At 41.5% G+C, this 19,005-nt stretch overlaps 19 protein-coding genes across 19 annotated transcripts; 8 read left to right on the plus strand and 11 right to left on the minus strand.

The window, feature by feature from the left end:
* Window positions 1-20: 20 nt before the first annotated feature.
* EROM_010610 (spore wall and anchoring disk complex protein EnP1) lies at window positions 21-1,067 on the minus strand (the record flags this gene model as incomplete). Its single annotated transcript, XM_009265627.1, has 1 exon — window positions 21-1,067. The coding sequence occupies one exon, from the start codon at window positions 1,065-1,067 to the stop codon at window positions 21-23; it is 1,047 nt and encodes a 348-aa protein (XP_009263902.1).
* Window positions 1,068-1,502: 435 nt separating this feature from the next.
* EROM_010620 (zinc finger domain-containing protein) lies at window positions 1,503-2,543 on the plus strand (the record flags this gene model as incomplete). The annotated part of the gene is made up of 1 exon (XM_009265628.1): window positions 1,503-2,543. The coding sequence occupies one exon, from the start codon at window positions 1,503-1,505 to the stop codon at window positions 2,541-2,543; it is 1,041 nt and encodes a 346-aa protein (XP_009263903.1).
* Window positions 2,544-2,606: 63 nt separating this feature from the next.
* Window positions 2,607-3,098, plus strand: EROM_010630 (RRM motif-containing protein; the record flags this gene model as incomplete). Its single annotated transcript, XM_009265629.1, has 1 exon — window positions 2,607-3,098. One exon carries the CDS (start codon window positions 2,607-2,609, stop codon window positions 3,096-3,098), a length of 492 nt encoding a protein of 163 aa, XP_009263904.1.
* A 21-nt stretch (window positions 3,099-3,119) lies between these two features.
* On the minus strand, window positions 3,120-4,175 carry EROM_010640 (transcription-associated recombination protein; the record flags this gene model as incomplete). Its single annotated transcript, XM_009265630.1, has 1 exon — window positions 3,120-4,175. The coding sequence occupies one exon, from the start codon at window positions 4,173-4,175 to the stop codon at window positions 3,120-3,122; it is 1,056 nt and encodes a 351-aa protein (XP_009263905.1).
* Window positions 4,176-4,226: 51 nt separating this feature from the next.
* EROM_010650 (hypothetical protein) lies at window positions 4,227-5,024 on the plus strand (the record flags this gene model as incomplete). Its single annotated transcript, XM_009265631.1, has 1 exon — window positions 4,227-5,024. One exon carries the CDS (start codon window positions 4,227-4,229, stop codon window positions 5,022-5,024), a length of 798 nt encoding a protein of 265 aa, XP_009263906.1.
* Window positions 5,025-5,174: 150 nt separating this feature from the next.
* Window positions 5,175-7,328, plus strand: EROM_010660 (trehalose-6-phosphatase; the record flags this gene model as incomplete). The annotated part of the gene is made up of 1 exon (XM_009265632.1): window positions 5,175-7,328. The coding sequence occupies one exon, from the start codon at window positions 5,175-5,177 to the stop codon at window positions 7,326-7,328; it is 2,154 nt and encodes a 717-aa protein (XP_009263907.1).
* Window positions 7,329-7,363: 35 nt separating this feature from the next.
* EROM_010670 (hypothetical protein) lies at window positions 7,364-7,699 on the minus strand (the record flags this gene model as incomplete). The annotated part of the gene is made up of 1 exon (XM_009265633.1): window positions 7,364-7,699. One exon carries the CDS (start codon window positions 7,697-7,699, stop codon window positions 7,364-7,366), a length of 336 nt encoding a protein of 111 aa, XP_009263908.1.
* Window positions 7,700-7,806: 107 nt separating this feature from the next.
* Window positions 7,807-8,370, minus strand: EROM_010680 (hypothetical protein; the record flags this gene model as incomplete). Its single annotated transcript, XM_009265634.1, has 1 exon — window positions 7,807-8,370. One exon carries the CDS (start codon window positions 8,368-8,370, stop codon window positions 7,807-7,809), a length of 564 nt encoding a protein of 187 aa, XP_009263909.1.
* Window positions 8,371-8,451: 81 nt separating this feature from the next.
* EROM_010690 (hypothetical protein) lies at window positions 8,452-8,877 on the minus strand (the record flags this gene model as incomplete). Its single annotated transcript, XM_009265635.1, has 1 exon — window positions 8,452-8,877. The coding sequence occupies one exon, from the start codon at window positions 8,875-8,877 to the stop codon at window positions 8,452-8,454; it is 426 nt and encodes a 141-aa protein (XP_009263910.1).
* Window positions 8,878-9,049: 172 nt separating this feature from the next.
* EROM_010700 (hypothetical protein) lies at window positions 9,050-9,541 on the minus strand (the record flags this gene model as incomplete). Its single annotated transcript, XM_009265636.1, has 1 exon — window positions 9,050-9,541. The coding sequence occupies one exon, from the start codon at window positions 9,539-9,541 to the stop codon at window positions 9,050-9,052; it is 492 nt and encodes a 163-aa protein (XP_009263911.1).
* Window positions 9,542-9,686: 145 nt separating this feature from the next.
* EROM_010710 (40S ribosomal protein S12) lies at window positions 9,687-10,088 on the minus strand (the record flags this gene model as incomplete). The annotated part of the gene is made up of 1 exon (XM_009265637.1): window positions 9,687-10,088. The coding sequence occupies one exon, from the start codon at window positions 10,086-10,088 to the stop codon at window positions 9,687-9,689; it is 402 nt and encodes a 133-aa protein (XP_009263912.1).
* Window positions 10,089-10,251: 163 nt separating this feature from the next.
* EROM_010720 (thioredoxin) lies at window positions 10,252-10,647 on the plus strand (the record flags this gene model as incomplete). Its single annotated transcript, XM_009265638.1, has 1 exon — window positions 10,252-10,647. The coding sequence occupies one exon, from the start codon at window positions 10,252-10,254 to the stop codon at window positions 10,645-10,647; it is 396 nt and encodes a 131-aa protein (XP_009263913.1).
* Window positions 10,648-10,651: 4 nt separating this feature from the next.
* Window positions 10,652-11,131, minus strand: EROM_010730 (ubiquitin conjugating enzyme E2; the record flags this gene model as incomplete). The annotated part of the gene is made up of 1 exon (XM_009265639.1): window positions 10,652-11,131. The coding sequence occupies one exon, from the start codon at window positions 11,129-11,131 to the stop codon at window positions 10,652-10,654; it is 480 nt and encodes a 159-aa protein (XP_009263914.1).
* A 74-nt stretch (window positions 11,132-11,205) lies between these two features.
* Window positions 11,206-11,694, plus strand: EROM_010740 (hypothetical protein; the record flags this gene model as incomplete). The annotated part of the gene is made up of 1 exon (XM_009265640.1): window positions 11,206-11,694. The coding sequence occupies one exon, from the start codon at window positions 11,206-11,208 to the stop codon at window positions 11,692-11,694; it is 489 nt and encodes a 162-aa protein (XP_009263915.1).
* Window positions 11,695-11,731: 37 nt separating this feature from the next.
* EROM_010750 (hypothetical protein) lies at window positions 11,732-12,019 on the minus strand (the record flags this gene model as incomplete). Its single annotated transcript, XM_009265641.1, has 1 exon — window positions 11,732-12,019. One exon carries the CDS (start codon window positions 12,017-12,019, stop codon window positions 11,732-11,734), a length of 288 nt encoding a protein of 95 aa, XP_009263916.1.
* Window positions 12,020-12,087: 68 nt separating this feature from the next.
* EROM_010760 (Tat binding protein 1-interacting protein) lies at window positions 12,088-12,681 on the minus strand (the record flags this gene model as incomplete). The annotated part of the gene is made up of 1 exon (XM_009265642.1): window positions 12,088-12,681. The coding sequence occupies one exon, from the start codon at window positions 12,679-12,681 to the stop codon at window positions 12,088-12,090; it is 594 nt and encodes a 197-aa protein (XP_009263917.1).
* An 85-nt stretch (window positions 12,682-12,766) lies between these two features.
* EROM_010770 (aldo-keto reductase) lies at window positions 12,767-13,672 on the plus strand (the record flags this gene model as incomplete). Its single annotated transcript, XM_009265643.1, has 1 exon — window positions 12,767-13,672. The coding sequence occupies one exon, from the start codon at window positions 12,767-12,769 to the stop codon at window positions 13,670-13,672; it is 906 nt and encodes a 301-aa protein (XP_009263918.1).
* A 308-nt stretch (window positions 13,673-13,980) lies between these two features.
* EROM_010780 (WD40 repeat-containing anti telomeric silencing-like protein) lies at window positions 13,981-15,225 on the minus strand (the record flags this gene model as incomplete). Its single annotated transcript, XM_009265644.1, has 1 exon — window positions 13,981-15,225. The coding sequence occupies one exon, from the start codon at window positions 15,223-15,225 to the stop codon at window positions 13,981-13,983; it is 1,245 nt and encodes a 414-aa protein (XP_009263919.1).
* Window positions 15,226-15,304: 79 nt separating this feature from the next.
* EROM_010790 (hypothetical protein) lies at window positions 15,305-19,000 on the plus strand (the record flags this gene model as incomplete). The annotated part of the gene is made up of 1 exon (XM_009265645.1): window positions 15,305-19,000. One exon carries the CDS (start codon window positions 15,305-15,307, stop codon window positions 18,998-19,000), a length of 3,696 nt encoding a protein of 1,231 aa, XP_009263920.1.
* Window positions 19,001-19,005: the final 5 nt, after the last annotated feature.

Consider the following 19,005-nt stretch of genomic DNA (forward strand, 5'->3'; position numbering starts at 1 on the left):
CAGTCTGCTTTTATTTACAATCAGTTGCAATCCACAGGACCAAATTCAACACCAAAGAGACCGTGCTTGATGAGCTCTTTGAGCTTGTGCCCTCGAACCTTTCTAAGACGGAGACCTCTGTGCCTTCCGTTTTCTCTGACAATAACCCTGTAGAATTCACAATCACCAATCAGTACAAAGATCTCGCACTTGCTGTTGATGTACATGCAAACCTTCTGGCAGACATCACGCTCAATTCGCTTCTTGAGCTTGTAGACCTTGCTTGGGCATCTAAGGCATTTTGGGAGAACCTCGGGAACACATTTGTCATTCTTTCCTCTGATCTCTCCATTCCTAGACAGGACAAACTTCTCGAACTTATCCTTGGAGTCCTTAGAGCAAACTCTGACAACAACCTCTCCTCTTCTTCGATACTTCTCAACATCGAATGTGAATGTCTTCTGACTCTTCACAACCTCAACTTTCTTTGGGGATCTACGATGCCTTGATCCACATGCCTTCTTGCATACCCTTGGGAAGACTTTGCATCTCTTGTCCTTGCACACCTCATCACTGCTGCTAGAATCGCAGGGCTCGCATGGAATACACTCTCTCTTTGGAGAAGGGTTGACAACAATCTTCTTGCAAGTGGTGGTCTCTCCTCCAATATATATCTTCTCGCATGGGACAGACCCATTGTTCTCGATATATATCTTCTCGCATGGAGCAGGGGCAGAAGGCCTAATCTCGGATCCTGGGCAGGTGCAGGTCTCAACACAAAGGACGTACTTTGCTGTGTTTGTGTGTGGGTCAAGAGGAGCAAGAGTCCCGTTACTGTAGAGAACCATGGGATTCTGACGAAGATCGTGGTCGTTCCAGTAGAGTACATATGCTTTCTCGATGTTCATTGCCTTGAGGTATCTGATTGCTTCGTTGATGTTGCTTCCGTTCAGGGCAAATGCCATGCACTTGGCATCCAGCACAGCATTGTAAGGCTTAAGCTCCTGTTCACAGTTAAGGTGAAGGGCCTTGGTCTTAAGAGCGTTGATAGCACCAAATGCAATTGCCAACAATCCCAAAAGCTTCATTGATACTGCCCTTGCTCCACAAATATATGCATTAAAATAACAAAGAATAGTCTTTTGTCACATTCTTTTTTCCTTTTTGGGAGTGCCATGATCTCTGATGCCAAAGACGTAATTAGACAGAGCATATCATTTCCTCTAATATCAAATTAATGAGCCAAGATGACCCTGAGGACCTTATTGTCTTTCCTATATAAAGCCGGCTTCCAAGACACAGAACTAGAAACATGATTTCCAGAAATAGAGAAGTAATATCCGAGATACTTTATCAGAAATATCTTGAAGGATGGATGTTGGATGGCGTTTAATTTAGCCTTAAAGATCAAGAGCTTGGTAGAAGCTTAAATTAATTTATTGATTTAAGGTGAATTTATCTATTAATCATAGTCAAAAATTGCTTGGTATACATATCTTTTACTCCACCTAAACTTAAGGTTCATGGACATTTTTGGAGGGAAAATGGACAAGGATCCATGGCCGATAGAGACAACCAGTATTGACACAAACGACTGTACAGAAGGCTATCCGGACAAGTGTCAGTGTCTTTTGGCCAAAAAGGCTTCCAAGCCTAGAAATGTTTGTACATGTTTTAAAAGTAATAAGAAGCTGTTCCAAGGGAATGTCATACCCCATATCTCCACACAATCAATCAATAAAGAGCAAAATCCTTTTGAAAGAAGGCTGAAAGGCCACGATTCTAAGGTGCTTTCTAACTCTATCCAAACACACTTCTCGTCAGCTAGAGGGTCTCATACCAATAAAAAATACCAGCTTTACAAGACAGAAATGTGTAGAAGCCATACAGAGATAGGCTATTGCAAGTATGGTGATAAGTGCCAGTTTGCACATAGCAAGGCTGAGCTTAGATATGTTCAGAGGCATCCAAAATACAAGACAGAGACATGTAAGACTTTCTGGGAAGAAGGAAGCTGCCCTTATGGAAAAAGATGCTGTTTCATCCATATTCCAAACACCGACATAGGCAATCTCCCGGTTCATAACCACCAGAAAGACAACAAGAGAAGTTATAGGGATTATGAACTGGTATTGGGAGAGATAGATGAACACTCGGACGATAGGCTTATTTGCAGTAAAATTGATGGGCCCGTCCTACTAGTGGAGAAAGACCTTAACCAGACCGATGAAGAGGTGGGAAGGAACGCGGGAGAAAGGTTTGATAAGTCTCGGAATGTATTCTCTGGTGAAATTCATATCTTTAATCATTCTTTCTATAAATCTTCCAGGCAATCCTTTGAACCTATTATTGAGGACGAGTTTAATGGGGAGGTCATGCTTCGAAGGCCTTTCTGGGAATCCAACTATTCCAAAATATGGTTGGATTCGGAGGCATCACTGTTCTACTTGGAAGGCCCTTGTAGAAAGCAATCCAGGGGTGGGGTCTTTGCGCCCGGAGGATATGTATATAAGCCTTTCAACAAAAAGGTATCTGATTTTGTACTTGGATACTTAGGAATGTAAATAAATCTTTGTGAATTTATTCTGTCTCTGGGACACATTAAAACCAAAAGAATTGGAATCCCAATGGAAATAGTAAAGTTCAATCCAGACACTAAAGGTATAGAAAGAAGGAGAGGCATAAAGACTTTTGGAGACACGAGCAGAATAAGAGTCGTTAAAAGTACAGCTGCACCAAAATTTAATCTGTATACAACAGAAATAGGCATTGAGTATGAAGAGGAGGAGAAGCAACACACCCCATACAGGCCTTCCTTGGAGGAGCCAACTACGTCAAATGCCTATGTCCCTCCAACAATCAAACGCCCGGAAACATGTAGCGTTAAGCTTTCAAACCTTCCTCTGGACATGACAAGGGATAGGCTATACTCTATCATTAAGTCACATACAAGTGTCTTCTTCATGAGTCCCAATCTTGTCATGAACAGAGAGACAGGAGTGTTCAGAGGGTTTGCATTTGTGACTTTGGAGTCCAAGGACGATGCTATAAGGTTCATCAAAGATCTCCGAGGTGTTGCAATAGATAGTCTAGGATTATCTGCTGAAATGGCTAGATAGCCAGACCTTGTACTCCTCTGCCTAAACAACAATTATCGGAAAGGGGTCGGCCTTACTAAACACCACCACTCTTCTGCTAATCGATATATATCCTCTCAATCTGCCTGACTCGATTGCATTGCTCAAGAGGCAAACAATTTCTTTGAAGTCGATATCAGGTAAAGCCTCAGAGATCTTTTGGATGTCGAGTCTACTGTCACACCCATACTGCAGATAGGTCCTGTTCACTAGATTGTTGAAACATATAAGTGGGCAATGGGCTGAGATGATTCTGCAGAGATTATGATTTACAACTCCTTTAGACGCACTTCTGATTGCATCATCCACCTCCATATAGAAACCTCCTCGCACTACAGAGACTACCTCTGATAAGTAATCACATCCAAACCTCTTCAGATATATGTCCTTGGGGAACTTGTTGACAAGTAGAGATGAAATGAAATAAACAGGCGCCATTGTCCTTCTCCATTTCTTGTACCCAAATGCTCTTTCCAATGCCAAATAAGATTCTTTGAAGCTCTCTTGGTACATTTTAATAATTCCCTTGTAATAGTAGAACACGTAATAGTCTCTACAAACTGTCTCAGGCTCCTTTACAATCATCAGTAGGTCTTCTGCCAGCTTGAATCTTCCCGTTTCAAGGTGTATATGGAATAAGGCATTCCCAACATAGACAAAGGCTGGATTCTTCTGTTCTATTAACTTTTTATATATGTCTGCTAAAAGCTTGCTCATCCTATTAGGGTTGTATCGACCCCATGGTTCGAGAAGCTCATACACAACTCTTTTAATGATCGGACTAGTCCACCTCTCTCTCCCAACCATTCTTACAGTGCTTTTTATTAGTAACTCGTGTGCACCATAGCTCTTCTTTTCTACGGCCGCTTTTTGATGTTCAAGGAGAATGTTGAACGGATACTTGACTCCACTAAGATCGATGTTCCCTTGTTCAATGTCCATCTCTGCATTTTTACTGAACAGCCGCGAAACATACTCTCCATCCTCTGCATCTATCCTTGAGTTAATCGCTTCCACCCATCCCATTGGGGATATTCTTATCCGGCACTGGTATCCCATCTTAAAAAGCTCCAAGATCTTTGATTTACTTAGAAACTCACCACCCTGTGGATGGATCTAGAGATAAGGAAACATATGGAGAATTCTTGCGGAGACTCCAGCGTTGGTGTCCAGGCATTTGTGTCGGGTGGAAGCTACCTCTTCCTTCTCTTCAATAGAGAGGCACTCTTGGTTGGAATGACACTTCAAAGGATAGGAGCCCGTGTGTATATAAAGAATGTGGACACGACAGGATGCGAAAGAGGATATGCCAGAGAGTTCATAATGTCGATTTTAAGGGTACTATCCCCGGACCTTTCCTGCTGTTTCAGCATTCCGAAGAATGAGTATATCTTTAATGGTAGCTCTTTGAACAAGGAAAAAAAGATTAGAGGGCCTAGAGAATTGCTGGAGTACTGGATTGGGGTATTTGAGGAGATCTATGACAATGTACATGTATGGTCGAACCATCACGAGAACATATCCTATCCATTCAAGCATATGGATGAGATTGTGTATTTTGAAGACGACCCCAAGGACAGGCTGAGAAAGCACTTTGTCGGAGGCCTCGAGGAGATGTTTGCAGCATTGCTGTGCAGAACCGACTTTACCAATGGATCTCTAGTGTATGGCCGGTCATGCAAACATGGAAGTGGGTGTATGGTAGAAGCAAGTATTGGAGATGTAGATGATATGGAGAGTATGCTAAGAAAGCTAGACTTCTCGACCCATTCGAAAGCATTAGAATCCACAAAGAAGTTTATATCCAGGTTCGGATTAGCTATAGAATACTTTCCTATCAAGAGATTTGTGAAGCCTCAGGAGGACGACCAGGCCTGTATTATCCTGACTCCCATAAGAAAAATATGATTGATTCGGTTTGGAGTTTGTTGTTAGGGATGTCTTCTCGAGTAAAATGGCTGTAGCAATGTCTCTATCAGAATGCTTGATACGTGGAACCCTATTTGTCCACAAGACATGGATTTGATATATAACGTCCTTCCGTAGTCTTTCCTGAAAATGAAGATCATAGTTGCCATGGATGAACTGCCCATATGTGCATCGAGGATGGGGATCGAAGAAACAATAAGAAAGAGGATCTCTTCTCTCTTGAAGAAGATTTCCCATCCTGATAAGGCAAGCAAGATCCAGATAGAGTTTTCTGAGGATAATGAAGAAAAGCTGAGGCTTTTTGCAAAACCTCACTTCATGGTTCCTGATATGTTGGATGATGGAGAGATGTTTTTTGTAGGGACACCCGGATTCTACTCTTCTGAGGCTTTCGATGATGAAGACTGTAAGAGGATTGAAGAATCTATGAGGCATTATAGATGCTATCCTGTGTTCCAAACGAAGGGAGAATACTCAAGAATGATTGAAAGAATCCTTCGGAAGAACACCTATGAGTTTGTGCAAAAAGATCTAAACCATGCCAGCATGTTTGAAAGATACAAGGTGTATGTCACTGAATATTGTAAGAAAATAATGGAGATCTATGAAGAAGGGGATGTTGTGTGGGTGATAGACCATTCTTTACTTCTCCTTCCAGGCATGCTTGGCTCTGTTCCTACTGGAATGTCTTTCTGTGCTCCCTTTTCATTATTGTTCAAGTGCATTCCATTTTGGGAGGAACTTTTTTCATCGATTCTTTGCTGCAAATACATTGAGTTTAGTGAGAACTTGTCTGAGGGATCTTTTAACATGCTAGTTTCTCAGAAGAAGGGATTTGTTGCAGGAAATCCAGAGTATAAGGATGTAAGGGTGCCGCTAACTTGTGTAGGAAGAAGAGGAATTGATAGAGATGCCATTCTTAAGGTATCGTCTGAGGTGGAGAGATTTAAAGGGTTTGAAGGGAAAAAGGTCATTCTTGTTCCATTTGACTCCCAGACCCATCTTCTTGGGATTGAAGCCTATTTGTCTAGGTATGAGAAAGAGATTATGATTTTGTTTCTGATCACGAAGGCCTTAAACAGAGACTTTGATGAGCAAACCGAGGTTATGAGACTTCGGGAGTATCTTGAGATGAACTACAACATCCCATCAAGGGTATTTATACCTGCAAATGATGCCGAATTTGTTTCTGTGTTGAAATCTTGCGATCTATGCCATTGCTCAGAAATAACAGATGTCTGTTCGCTTCTTGGGATTCCTATTGTCCAAAGCAATCCATATGATTTCTTTGAAGTAGCAGACGAGATAAATGAGAAGCTTGAACAAGCAGGAAAAAGTACTGAAGAGAACTCTGAGGAGATGGTTGGGAAGATGGAATGGAAGAGGCGCTTTATGACGAACTTTTTGAATGCTAGTGGAATTGAGTATGACGTTGATCTTGAGCCCAAAGAGCCAAAGGTGAGGACATCGTTGTCAATGAAACAAAAAGAAAATGGGAAGGAGAATGCAAAGAAAAAGTCGAGTACCAAAAAGCGGGAGGACAGGAAGAAAGAAGCAATTCAAATTGACTTGGATAGCAAGGAGGATGAAAATGCTGCAAGGATGGTTGATGACTTCAAGAAAAGCAAGACCAGGACATTGATTATGGATTATGATGGAACACTGACAGACATTGCTGTGCATCCTTCGATGGCAGCACCAACTCAAGAAATAAAGGATCTGCTTGTAAGGCTGAATAAGGTCTGTAGAGTTATAATATCTACTGGAAGAAGCGTCGAGGACTCAGACAAGTTTTTTCCAAGGGAGATTGAGGTCTTTGCAGAGCATGGAGCATGCCGTCGGGTCAACGGGGAATGGAAGGAAGGCGTTGCCTTTCCACAGAAGGATCTTGCATGGAGGGTTGCAGAGTTCTTTCACTTGAGGACACCAGGCTCTGAGCTGGAAAAGAAAAGAACAGGCTATGCCTTCCATTTCAGGAATGCGTCTCCTCTTGTAGGAGTGAAGCAAGCAAAAGCTCTTTTCGAGCTTCTGATGAGGATTTGTAGAGACAATGTGAAGGAAGGCAATCATATAGTTGAAGTTAGAAGCAGCAAAAAGTCATGTGTCATGAAGGAAGTTGGAGAAGGATTTATTTTATGTGCGGGGGATGATGTTGCTGATGAAGAAGCATTTGATCTGTGTAATGGATACACCATTAAAGTAGGTCAACAAGATACATCTGCGGCGTACAGGGTCAAGGATCCAAAGAGTTTCAGAGTGCTCCTTTCCAAATTCCTGGAATAAATGATTCATTTTTTGCCATCTCCTCTCTCTTTCAATCATTCTGAAAACTCTTTAAGTATTTCTTCATGGCATTCACTTACTTTGAATATCTTTCTGAAAGTTCTCACTCGGTTAATCCATCCAGTTTTGGATATAAAGAGTCGTTTCTTTCCTTGGAATAACGATGTATATCCCCCAGACAAATGTATTACATCTCCCGGGCTTAAAGAGCAGTTCCATACTCCAAACTCTATTGTTCCACTTTCGTCTCCAACCAACCACACGTCGATTTTATCATTGCCTTTGGTTTTATTTGTTCCAAGATACTTGATTAGAATAAACTCTAGGCATATGTTTTTCTGATAGTCATTCAGCTCGGCTATAATATTCATCAGTTATGGGGTGCTATTCATCTTCAAGTAGAGCAATGTTGAAATATGCAAGGAAGTAAGCATGCCATGATAGTCTTGTTTAATTTCATAATATCAGTGCATTTATCCTAAATCTTCATTGTCTGGACAAACTCACTTGCATCTTTCTCATTCTTGAAGACAACACAGTAAGGTTGCTCAACACACTTATTTTCAATCATCTCTCTAACTCCAATGCACACCCCTAGCTTCTTCTTCGTGGGCCTTGTGTCATAGGTGACAAGGAAGTCAAATGCACACATCATCACCCCATCTCTAATGAAAAAGCACCTCTTCTCCTTATTCCTTGTCACATACACAAAGCCTGGCCCTATATTCTCCCATTCCCCTACAAACTTGTGCAGGTTGGCTCCTGCCTTAAACACAACCCCAGGAATCTCGTTCTGCACAGGTGTCGAACTCTTTGAAACAGGCGTCTTTAAAAACTCAGACTCCTTTGGTTGCTTCTTTTCCCCACCTAGGTCTTCAAAAATAGTTTTCTTGCTCCTGAGATCACTCAAGTCCCCCGGTTTGAATATGTTACTCACCTCCTCGTTGTCCTTGCAGTTATCCATGCACTGCTCTCTATCTTTTTTGTCCTCTCCACCTCCACCGTTCTCCTCGGTGCTGCCCTTAATTTCTTCGATGCTCATTCTCACTATGGGTCTAGAAATATTTTACAGGTTAACTGCGAACTCCGAACAGAACGTGATGAAATACTTTGTTTATTACTTCTAGCTCAAGGCACTGCTCACCTCCTCAATAATATCCGGTATATTGATCAATTTAACAAGAACAAGTATAAAGAAATCTTTGAAGAACTTCACATCATTCACATTCGTCCCAAGGATTCGAATAAAGACATCACCTATTGCTCGAACTGGCCCAGATAGATTTTCTCTGGAGCCTTTTATCAATCCTGAAGCGACCTTGATCTCACTTGAATTTTCCTTGATGATGTTTGGTATTTTAGATATCCATTCAAGAAATTTCTCGATTTGGTCGTCACTAAAGTAGTTATTAATTATCTTTCTTTCATTTGACACCCCATAAATAGAACTAGATGAGGATTCCCCTGGCTTAGTAGCAGTTCCCATTCCTATCATCCCCATAAGCATACAAGCGAGTTGTAAGGAAGCACACTTTCTCAGGATATCCATAGCACCTCTCCTTCTTCTCCAAGAATTTAACCATTTTACTGCATATTTGCCTTATAGGAAAAAGGAGGGTATCTGTGTCCCATCCATTCCTTTCAGTGGATAAGTTATAAGCATTTTTACATAATAGGACATGGCCGACAAACTTCACATGAAAATTAGAGAAACCTTTGGTTTATTTCTTTGGTAATCGCTTGGCTATTACATCAACCAACGCCATAAGGACTTCGATATCTGAAGAGCCGGTTTTAGATTCTGAGGTGCCCTCTAAAAATGATATTGCTGTTTTAATAAATCCCCTTGTTCCAGAACTTAAGCCAGGATCTTTTTCGTGGCGTTCTAGAAACCTCAGAATATCCGAATATGCTTCTCTCCCGTTTTTAATGTCTTCAAAAAACATATTGAATAGCTTTTTCACGTGATCTGCATCCATCGAAAGAAGACTTATCCTTTCATTTCCCGAGGGTGAGGACTCGCTCCCTCCTCTTTTCAAAGAAACCCCAAACTTGCCCTGTGGCCCTGGCCTAGACATTCTGTTGTCTTTATTGTTCAGATGCCTGTAAATGAACATAAGTCCGGTTGCCATGGCAAAAAAGAATATTGCCACAATCATTCCTAGCTTCCTTAGTGAAATCGAAGATCCAGATCTCCCATCAGGTGAATCCATTAGTAATCCGTTACTAAAGATCCTCTATATCACTAACACTCCTTAATGCCCTCCCCTTTAGGGCCCCTACAGGCCCTCCAATAGTCTACAAACACCGCAGAGGAAACGACTTATCAAGAATAAAGGGAATAGATAGAACGTTTTATTAGGAAGAAACCCCCTTTAACAAAGCTGCCTGAACAAACCCAGCTTCGGTTGTTTGTTCGCAATAGTCTTGAATCCCTGCAACACAGCATCCTTTGCTTCTTACCTTCCCACTTGAGCTGGCATTCTCCACACCAACAATCTTTCCCAGCTCCAGCCGACTTTCAACTGAAATAATCGGAATGTCCTTCTTCTTCGCTAAAAGTGTAACAAGTTTTGCAATCTTCGGCTCAGCATCCTTTGCGAGCATAACAAACCTCATGTTTCCGGCAAGTATTTTCTTTGTTGTCTCCCTTGCCCCTCTGCTTAGTTTACAGTACGTCCTGGACACCTTGCATACCTTGGAGAGTGCCTCCTGGAGGGTCATTTCAGATTCCATCATCGGCTCTTGCATTTCACTCATTGGAGGGTAAATTTTTTCCCCATTAACATCTCGATTGCCATTATACTAATAAATCATGGCACCATAGCATCTTGGCAACGCAGGTCTTGGCTTAAGAAGTTCTTTATCATTTTCCAGAAACCTTTCTATTTATATTTTATTGCCAAACAAACAAACCCCAAAGATGCCAATTATAGTACGCGACTGCAGTGGTATGAGCCCCGAGGAAATAAAGGCAAAGGTAAAGGAACTCGGAAGGCCTTCCCTTTTAAAATTCTCTTCAGAAAACTGTGGCCCATGTGAAGATCTGAAAGAAAAGCTTAGCCAATACAGTACAGACCTGGAAATCAACGTTTTCGAGATTTGCAGAACAAGAACAGCTTCTTATCCGTCTCTCTGGGATGAATTCGACATTACTGCATTTCCAACTGTTGTGCTTGTAGACAAGGACATGAAAGAGCTACAAGACAAGAACGGAAGTCAGGGTGCCCTAACTAGAATTGTTGGCTCAAACATCAAGAAGTTTGAAGAGCTTGTCAAGGAACACAGGCACTTGTTTGGGCAAAACACTTCTCAATAAACATTCATAGCCCTCTCCACTCTGGCCTTCTATGATATCTTCCGATGTTCTCCTTCACATTCTCTAGATATCTTTCCAGATCTTTTTTAAAGCATAGGCTAGCATCTGTGTTTGCAGGGCTGCGTGTATTGGGGGCTTCAAGAAGCTGTTGGACTCCACACAGCACATTCATGACATTTAGACTGGGCTTCCATCTGTCTCCGATGATATCAAGGCACACCTGATTGGTAGGATAAACATTCGGATGGTACACAGGATACTTGAACATTACTTGTGGGGGGTTGAATGGGTAATCATCTGGGAAATCCACATACAGTGTATAGTAAGCTCCCTTGTATACTCCGTCAGGAGGGCCTGGTATCCCACACTCCCATCTCGTAATGTTTCTTTTTGGCTTTTCTGGCAAGGGGATCGCGTAGAACTTGTACTTTCTGTTCTTTGCCAAGTTCTCTTGCTCAGCCAGGAGTCTTTCTAAATTCGGCATTGAAGGGATGTGTTCAAGGACCAAAAGAATCCACAGCAAGATAATCCTAGAAATGACCCTTCTTCATAGCCCCAATGGTGAGAGAGAGGTTGACAAAAGAAGACGAGGAAAACATCGACATAATCCTGAATCCATATCCCCTGGCCACAGAAAACACTCTGAAAGGAATAGATGCATCTAATGACCCTGAGGTTCGCAACGGGCTTGTAAACGATCTTTCTGTCATCCTGTCAAACTATGCAGCAGCTTTGAACCCAAAGGTCCAAGAGAAGTTCCCAAAGCTAGTTGGCCTGCTAAAGGACAAAGACATATACAACGCTAGTGCCTTTATGTTATCTGATGCATGCAGGCATATGGAAGACGTCCAAAATGCATTTAGAGCCCTTGGGGTTTTTGAGCTTCTAGACTTCACCATAGATCATTACAGAGCAACCACATCCTTAGTATATTCCCTGTGCATGGAGAACAAACCAAATACAATATACTTCCTTGAGAAGTATTATAATGAGGAGCGGGACAAGAATAGTACATTGATGCAGAACGTTAAGGACCAGTCTTTCTGAGCCGCTTGAGCCTTAAAAATAAAAACAAGTTTTTTTATTATTTCCAATTGATCTTGAACTCAAGAAGCTTTTCAATTTCACTTGCAATTTTCTCGTTGTAAGGTGCCTCTCCTCTTTCCCAACTATCAATCACTGATACATTTTTCTTCAACTTCTGAGCCAAGTCCTTTCTTGACATCCCCTTCCTAGTCCTTGCATTGGCTATAGCATCTCCTACTTCTTTACTGACCATTTTAACCTCCACATCTTCAGGATTTGGTCCCTTTGGCCTATTCTGGCCCTCAGGTTTTTTCTTTGTTAGAATTATCGGCTTGTTGTCTCGCATCGGGGTTAAACAATTGCATTTGAAAATATTACCGTTTAATAATATAAGAAATTCTCATGAGGCAAGTATTATACTTCAATTCCAATCTCCTCATATAACTCAGACTTTTTCATGTCCATCCCCTCAGAAAGCCTTTCTATAACCTCATTGAAGATCCTTCTGATCTTCTTAAGCCCAGACTGTGCCCTTTCATACTTCTTTTTGGCATTCTCCATATCTTTTTTGGAAACCTCTCTCCCCCCGTTCTTGAAGCTTTCAAGCCTTTCTTGGTTATCTTTAACTGTTTTATCTAGAATCTTGATACTTTCTTCCAATTGATTGATAGACATCATCTTGTCGAGCATCTTAATTTCTGCGTCAAGAGTGCTAATCTCTTCTTCAAGAATCTTTCTTTTCTCCCCATACTCCTGGAGCTCTGCATTCAGCTTGACATCCTCCTCGCTCTGGAATAAGTCTTGGTTGACAAGATATATTTTGGATTTCCCGTAAGTCTTTGTCACCAGCCTTCCATCAGACTCCAAATAGTCTAGAATCTCCTGTATTGCAGTTCCCCCTATCTCGCCTTTGAAGTATGCCATTATCTCGGACTTGGATGTGGGCCTATTGCACTTATACATCATTTGGAACACCCTTTCCTCCTCATCTTCGTAATCCTCCTTCATCCTGGGGTAGACCTCAAACCTGTCAAATCCATCCAATTCTATGTTTGTAATTTCTAAATAAATCTTCAGATTTTGTAAAACCCAAATGGTGTGTAGAACTCAGAAGCTTAACAATGGACATGAGATTCCTACTGTCGGCCTTGGAACATGGGGGCTAGAGGACGAATCATCTCTTGAAGCCTCGATAAGAAATGCAATTAGCTTGGGGTACAGGCATATCGACACCGCCTTTATATATGGCAATGAGAAAATGATAGGAAACATTCTGAAAAAGCTGTTCAATGAAGGAGTAGTACAAAGAAAGGACCTATTCATAACATCAAAGCTTTGGAATACATTCCATCATTGCCCGGAAGATGCCTTAAGACAGACATTGGATGATCTTCAGACAAGTTATGTGGATCTGTATCTTATTCACTGGCCAGTAACATTTGAGCCCGCACCCAACGGTAGTGTGGAGTCTTGTGGTAAAAAGTACAACATCGGAGAGTTTGATGCAGTCTCAGTGTGGAAGAAGATGGAGGAACTTGTTGATCTTGGATTGGCAAAGTCGATTGGAATATCCAACTTCGGCAAGGAAAATACTGAAAAGGTACTTAAAGCCTGTCGAATTCGTCCGGCGGTTTCCCAATTCGAACTCCATCCATACTTAAATCAGAAGGAGCTTGTGGAATTCATGCAATCCGAGAAGATCCAAGTAATTAGCTACTCGTCTCTCGGGTCAGGTCATGATTCATCTCAGAAGGTTAGAGAAGACAAGACCATCAAGGCCATAGCCAAGAAATACGAATGCACCCCATCCCAAATAATACTTAGCTACATTGTCTCACGAAACATCTGTGTAATTCCAAGAAGCAAGTCTAAGGAGCACTTGAAAGAGAATATCGATCTGAAGGAATTAGCAAAGGAAGACATTTCTATTATCGATGGTCTCGACATCGGCCATAGATATGTCGACCCTGTGAGCTTTGGGCCTAACCGATTCAAATAAAGAATCTAAGACTAGCTTTCTTGTTATTTCTACTTCTTCCCCAATGGACTTGGAAAGATTCAAAAGGATGCGGAGAGAAACTATTTACCTAATAGTGGGAGACGACATTGACTACCTTGACAAGGAAAGCGTACATAGGGAAAGGATCCATTCGGTAGACTACTTCAAGGTAGGAAAATCTTATGTAATAAAAGGTAAAACAAAATATCTGTGCTCCTGTGGATATGAAATATGCTGGCATATCATGAAAGTCATAGATTCCATCAAGGTAATGGAAAAATGATGAAACAATATCAGTACAACAAATGTTAGAAATACCTAAGATTTATCAACTTTGGTGGATGGCCAGATATACAGATACATAAATATGACCCGCTCTCAGAAAATAAAACTTTCGAAATGCTTCCATCTGCTTTGTATCTGTAAGCTTCATTGCATCTATAATCGCTTAGGATCACTCTGCCATCTAGAGATCCGCTTGCAACCAGGCGTGATGAGCAGTCAACGGATATAACTTCATCCTCATGGTTTAGCTCGTGAATAGGCATTGCCTTCTCCATATCCCAGACCTTGACAAACCTGTCAGACCCACAGGTCACAATCCTACCATTCATCCATTTGTGGCAGTTAACACGCCCATCATGGACATTCATTCTGTCTCCGTTCATTGAAACAATATCCCACAATCCGAGAGTGCCGTCATGTGAAGATGTTGAGAGTATCTCCTCATTATGCTCTATGTTACTTATCTTGTCTTCATGAGTGCCCACTTTTGATACTTTGAGCTCGTTGCTATTTACAAACGAAACAGAAAAATCACTTAGGCTGCATCCAACTTCATTCTCCCCCACCCATGCAATATCTTCCACCCCACACTCAGAAACACTCATTTCAGTAACTCCGTTGTTCATCATAACTATACGCCCATCTCTTCCAGACGAAAGGATTCCCATTCCACGCTGCTTTACTTTTGTGACAGCCTTGCTATGGCATGTGTGGCTCCTTGTCCTTCCACTTGAAATGTTGACTGTTATTACTTCACCGCCCTCGTTTCCAACAACTAAATTGTCATCGCTCCAAGACAAAGCTGTTACCTTTTTCATCTCTCTCTTCCAGAGCAACCCTTCACTTCCAAGTCCAAGGACCTCTCCAGACGTCGTGTAGATACCCAGCCATTCCTTATTCCAGCAGGAAAGTAACTCACTCCCTACATTGCCCAAACGAACTTCTTCAACATCAACAACCATCGTCCCCTCCTTCTTCAACCCATAGAGTGCATCGGCACTTGCATCCTCCTTCTTTTTAAACTTGCACACATGCTCCTCGGACAAACAGAACTTTGCATCACACTCAACTACCTCGTTTCCATTCAGATGCTCGGTACCATATATGTACTGCAGCCCTTTCCCTACAAGAGATACCAAACTATGACCAAGAGGCTTATCACTAGGTGCGGCTTCGTTTTTGAATGTGAAAAGAGTGTATATGTATCCTTCATCTTCAAGATATTTGTAAACTAGCTGGTTTAACTCGTCCCTCGACATTTCAATCATTATACTTAAACTCCTATGGGCTTGCTGGTAAGTGTTATCATTTAAGCATTGTAATGTGTTCAAATGGTCACCCCAGAGAATGTTGATAGGCAAGTTGGAAGAATTTCCATCACTCAAAAGTCCATCTGGGCATGAGGGAAATCCTTTCAGACGTAAGAAGAGGAAGCTTATTCTATACTCGTTGTATTTGTTTTCTATAATTGCAATGTGTCGGTTGGCCAACACTTTCTATTGGTTATACACTTTGGATCTTAGCAAGCTGTGCCTCAATAAGGTGGTGTATGACACAAAGACATGGAAAAAGATAGAGGTTGGGATTTCGCTTGAGAACTCGGAGTCCCCTATTCATGTAAAGTTCACGGATGTAACTGCGAATCTATTTAGCATGTCAATGGATGGCATTGAGAGTCCCTTGATGTCGCTGAGAATCCCTGGAGCTAACATTGCAAAGCATAAGAATATCCTGTTTAATGGAGACATATATATTGAGAATTTCAACAGAAGGAATGTGCTTGAATCAAGATTCTCCATCAATTTTGTGGTCAAGATAGATGCAAGGATGTATCCTCGCCTATGTTTCATAAGGTTTCCCTTCCGTAGCTCCCAAACCCTTTCTTTAGGGAGTTCGATTTCCCGTCCTGGAAAGGAGGTTGTATTTAAGCAGATATATACTAGAATGAAGGATGGTTGTCTTCTATTGGAAGGAGAGGTGGACAGTAGTAAGTTCAATGTCCCCAGGTTTGTTGTGATCAGAAGTCGCGAGGTCGTGATCAACTTTGGAGGAGGGAAGGGCCCAAGGACCTTAACGATTGCACCTGTTGAGGTAGACGGATCCATATTCATGGAGCCTTTGATCATAAAGATCAGTATATCAGAAGAATGGGGAAATGAGCTTAAAAGGAACTTTGTTCAAATACTCAGAGGAGACGAGGTATGTATTAGGATGAAAGATTTTTACTTCAAAAATCACGATGATGGGACACCTGAGGAACACATCAGGCTCGGAATTGGAATTGGATTCAATGCAAAAAACTCAAAGGACTATGACATAACGTTTATGGATAATGATGCCAAAAAAACACCTTTGAGTGCTCCTGTAATAATTATGAGGAATGTGATGAAAAAGAAGTACTCGAGGTTCAATATTTATATCAGTAAGGATGCGCTTCCAGGCATTGAGAGTTACAGCTTTTTGGGCATTCCTTCTAACCCATTCGAAGGAATTGTGCATCTCAATGGATGTTACATTGGAAGGATTAATGTTGAACTAAGCAACACAGATAGACACTTTGTACTATCATGTACATTCTCTGAGTTTAACTCCTTGAAGACTCTGAAAGCTTTCAGAATGTGGAGGAAGAAGGATTTGCGGGTTGTCTTCAATTCTGAGGTTGGGCTGGGTATTCTTGTGAATGGTATCGGGGTAGCATGTGATCTTTCTGAAAAGCTCTATCTTTTTTTTTCGGATGAAAAGTATGACTTTCTGTCCTCTGAAAAGAGTAAATACCCCATTAATGTCCACCATGTCATCTCTAATGCTTCTGAAGCTCTCCGCATTGACACCGCAGTTGCCTTTTCTCCGATTAAGAAAAACACCGTTGGGTTCGTCCAATTCAATCTCCAAGGCTTCAGCTTCTCTCTTGTCAGTGCAGGAATAAACATAAAAGTTGATGTGGATAGTTCTAACATTTTGTATAAGAACACAAATGAACCACTGCGTAGAAGACTCTTTGGGAAGTTTGTGATGCATATAAAAATTGAAGATACTTTAGACTATATACTAAGGAGTACTGAGTACGTTGGGGATGACCCTATAGAGGAGGGGGAAAAGCAAGGATTTGGCTCCAGAAAGATTTGTGTCAAATATAATAATAGCAAGCCTAATGAATTTGGAAAGCATTACTTCTCCATAATCATCCCTGATAACGGTAAGCCCGATGATCTTGGAGCTTTTGTCCAGAATACTATCAGGGTGATGGGTGGGATAAAGTTCAATTTAGTAGCAGATACAAAGGGCCTAAGCTTTGGGCCAATCCATCCCGTAGTGGTGGAGATCGGAAACTCCAAGTTCCATTATTCGAAGAAAGGGAAAGAGGTATGCCTCAATGCCGCGGGTGGAATAGATGTTTCTATATCCTTTTCTCACATTTATGATCTTGTAGCATTGGGGATGTGCGATGTAGATGTGGCTTGCAATGAAAAGGATTATATAGCAAGAGCAATCAAGGACATAGTTTCCAGGGTTATGATGAAAGAAGATGGCATGGGGGTTGAAAAGTATGTCTGTAACAAGGACTTGATAGTCAAGTCTAGGCTAAGGAAGATGGAAGACTGTGCCCCAGGATTTGAATGTGTGCATGAAGGTGTTATAGAGATGTCGATTCCCATGGAGATGTTCAACTCTGCAAGTATTGAGTTTGACATCCCAAGAATCGGGGTTGCGGCTTTTGATGTATGCGATGAGAACTCTCAAGGCAGAGGAATTGCTTCCATAGAGATTCTACCCTGGTCTCATCATGAGTTTGAAGGGTGTGAATACAGGTCTTTTGGAATACTGTGCCGGTTCTCAGAGTTTTCGGTGGCCAATACTTTAATGAATGTGTGCCTTATTAATGGCAACAAGTTAAGCAAGCCTATGGTCATAGAGCACTCGCTATATAGAAAGATAATGGCAGACATAAGAAATGAGTTTTCCAAAGGAAAGGGAAAGAAGATATTGGCTGCAGAAATCGGTAGCACAAGCAATTGGAAGATTAGAAGTGTGGGGAAGACGATGACTTCTGATGAGGACACTTGGTCGCTGAAGATTTTTAGTGACAGGCTGAAGCATCTCTTGTTTTCAAAGGTTCCTAATCTACTCTTGAGCTCTTTCTATGAAGTTCTACCATCAGGAATGAGGTTTGTGGTAGAAGTGGATAAAGATACTGTGGGGTTCTCTATAGAATCTTGTAAAAGAAATCCTTGGAGAGACAGAAAGGAGGGAGATGAAAGTGAAAGCCCGCCCTATGAGATCCTCAACCTTACATTCTCTAAGTTCTTGTTTTCTGAGACGATTAAGTACAAGTTTCAGACTGTAAGGAAACCTCAGCTTAGTGGAAGAAGGACGATACTGGAAAAGCCATATCACGATCCTTTTGTTGGCTCATCAGAATATGAAGATTGGTGTCTCACCAGCAGGTTTGGAATTGAGGTAAATATTCCCAATGATGGAATGATATATATTTCAAAGATAAGGTTCAACATGCCGATTGTGTTTTCTTTGGTAAGCATATTCCCTCCACATGTCCCATTTGTTCCTGAAATAAATGGGTTGGGGATGTGCGTAGAGTTCCCCCTCCCGTTCGAACTCCGAATTCCATCTCCGGAATTGCCTGGTGAGATTATATTTACTTCTAAATCAAATGACAAAGAGCTTGGAAGGCTTGGGCTGGGGACAATTGTGTCAAACCCGAACGTATTTTTCATAACCATCAGCATTCCATCGACTTCATATATACTAAGTCTCGGGGAGACGCTGGAGCGGTATAAAAAGGGCAGGAAGAAAGCCTTCCCTATCATCCAGCAAGACACATCAATATCTATCTTTGTCAACGGTGTTAAGGTTCACGAATGCCTTAATAGAATAGTGGTGGAGGCTCAGGAATTCAGTGGGCTTTTACATTCACTGGTCCTCCTAGAAAAGCGTCTTCTCAGCCTTACAAACGCAATAGCTAGACGGATCCAAAAATCTTTCCGTGAGGACAAGAGAAAGCAACCCCGTACACCAAATGGCTAATAAAT

This window comes from Encephalitozoon romaleae, chromosome I (genome assembly GCF_000280035.1).
Source record: "Encephalitozoon romaleae SJ-2008 chromosome I, complete sequence".
Lineage (NCBI taxonomy): Eukaryota > Fungi > Microsporidia > Unikaryonidae > Encephalitozoon > Encephalitozoon romaleae.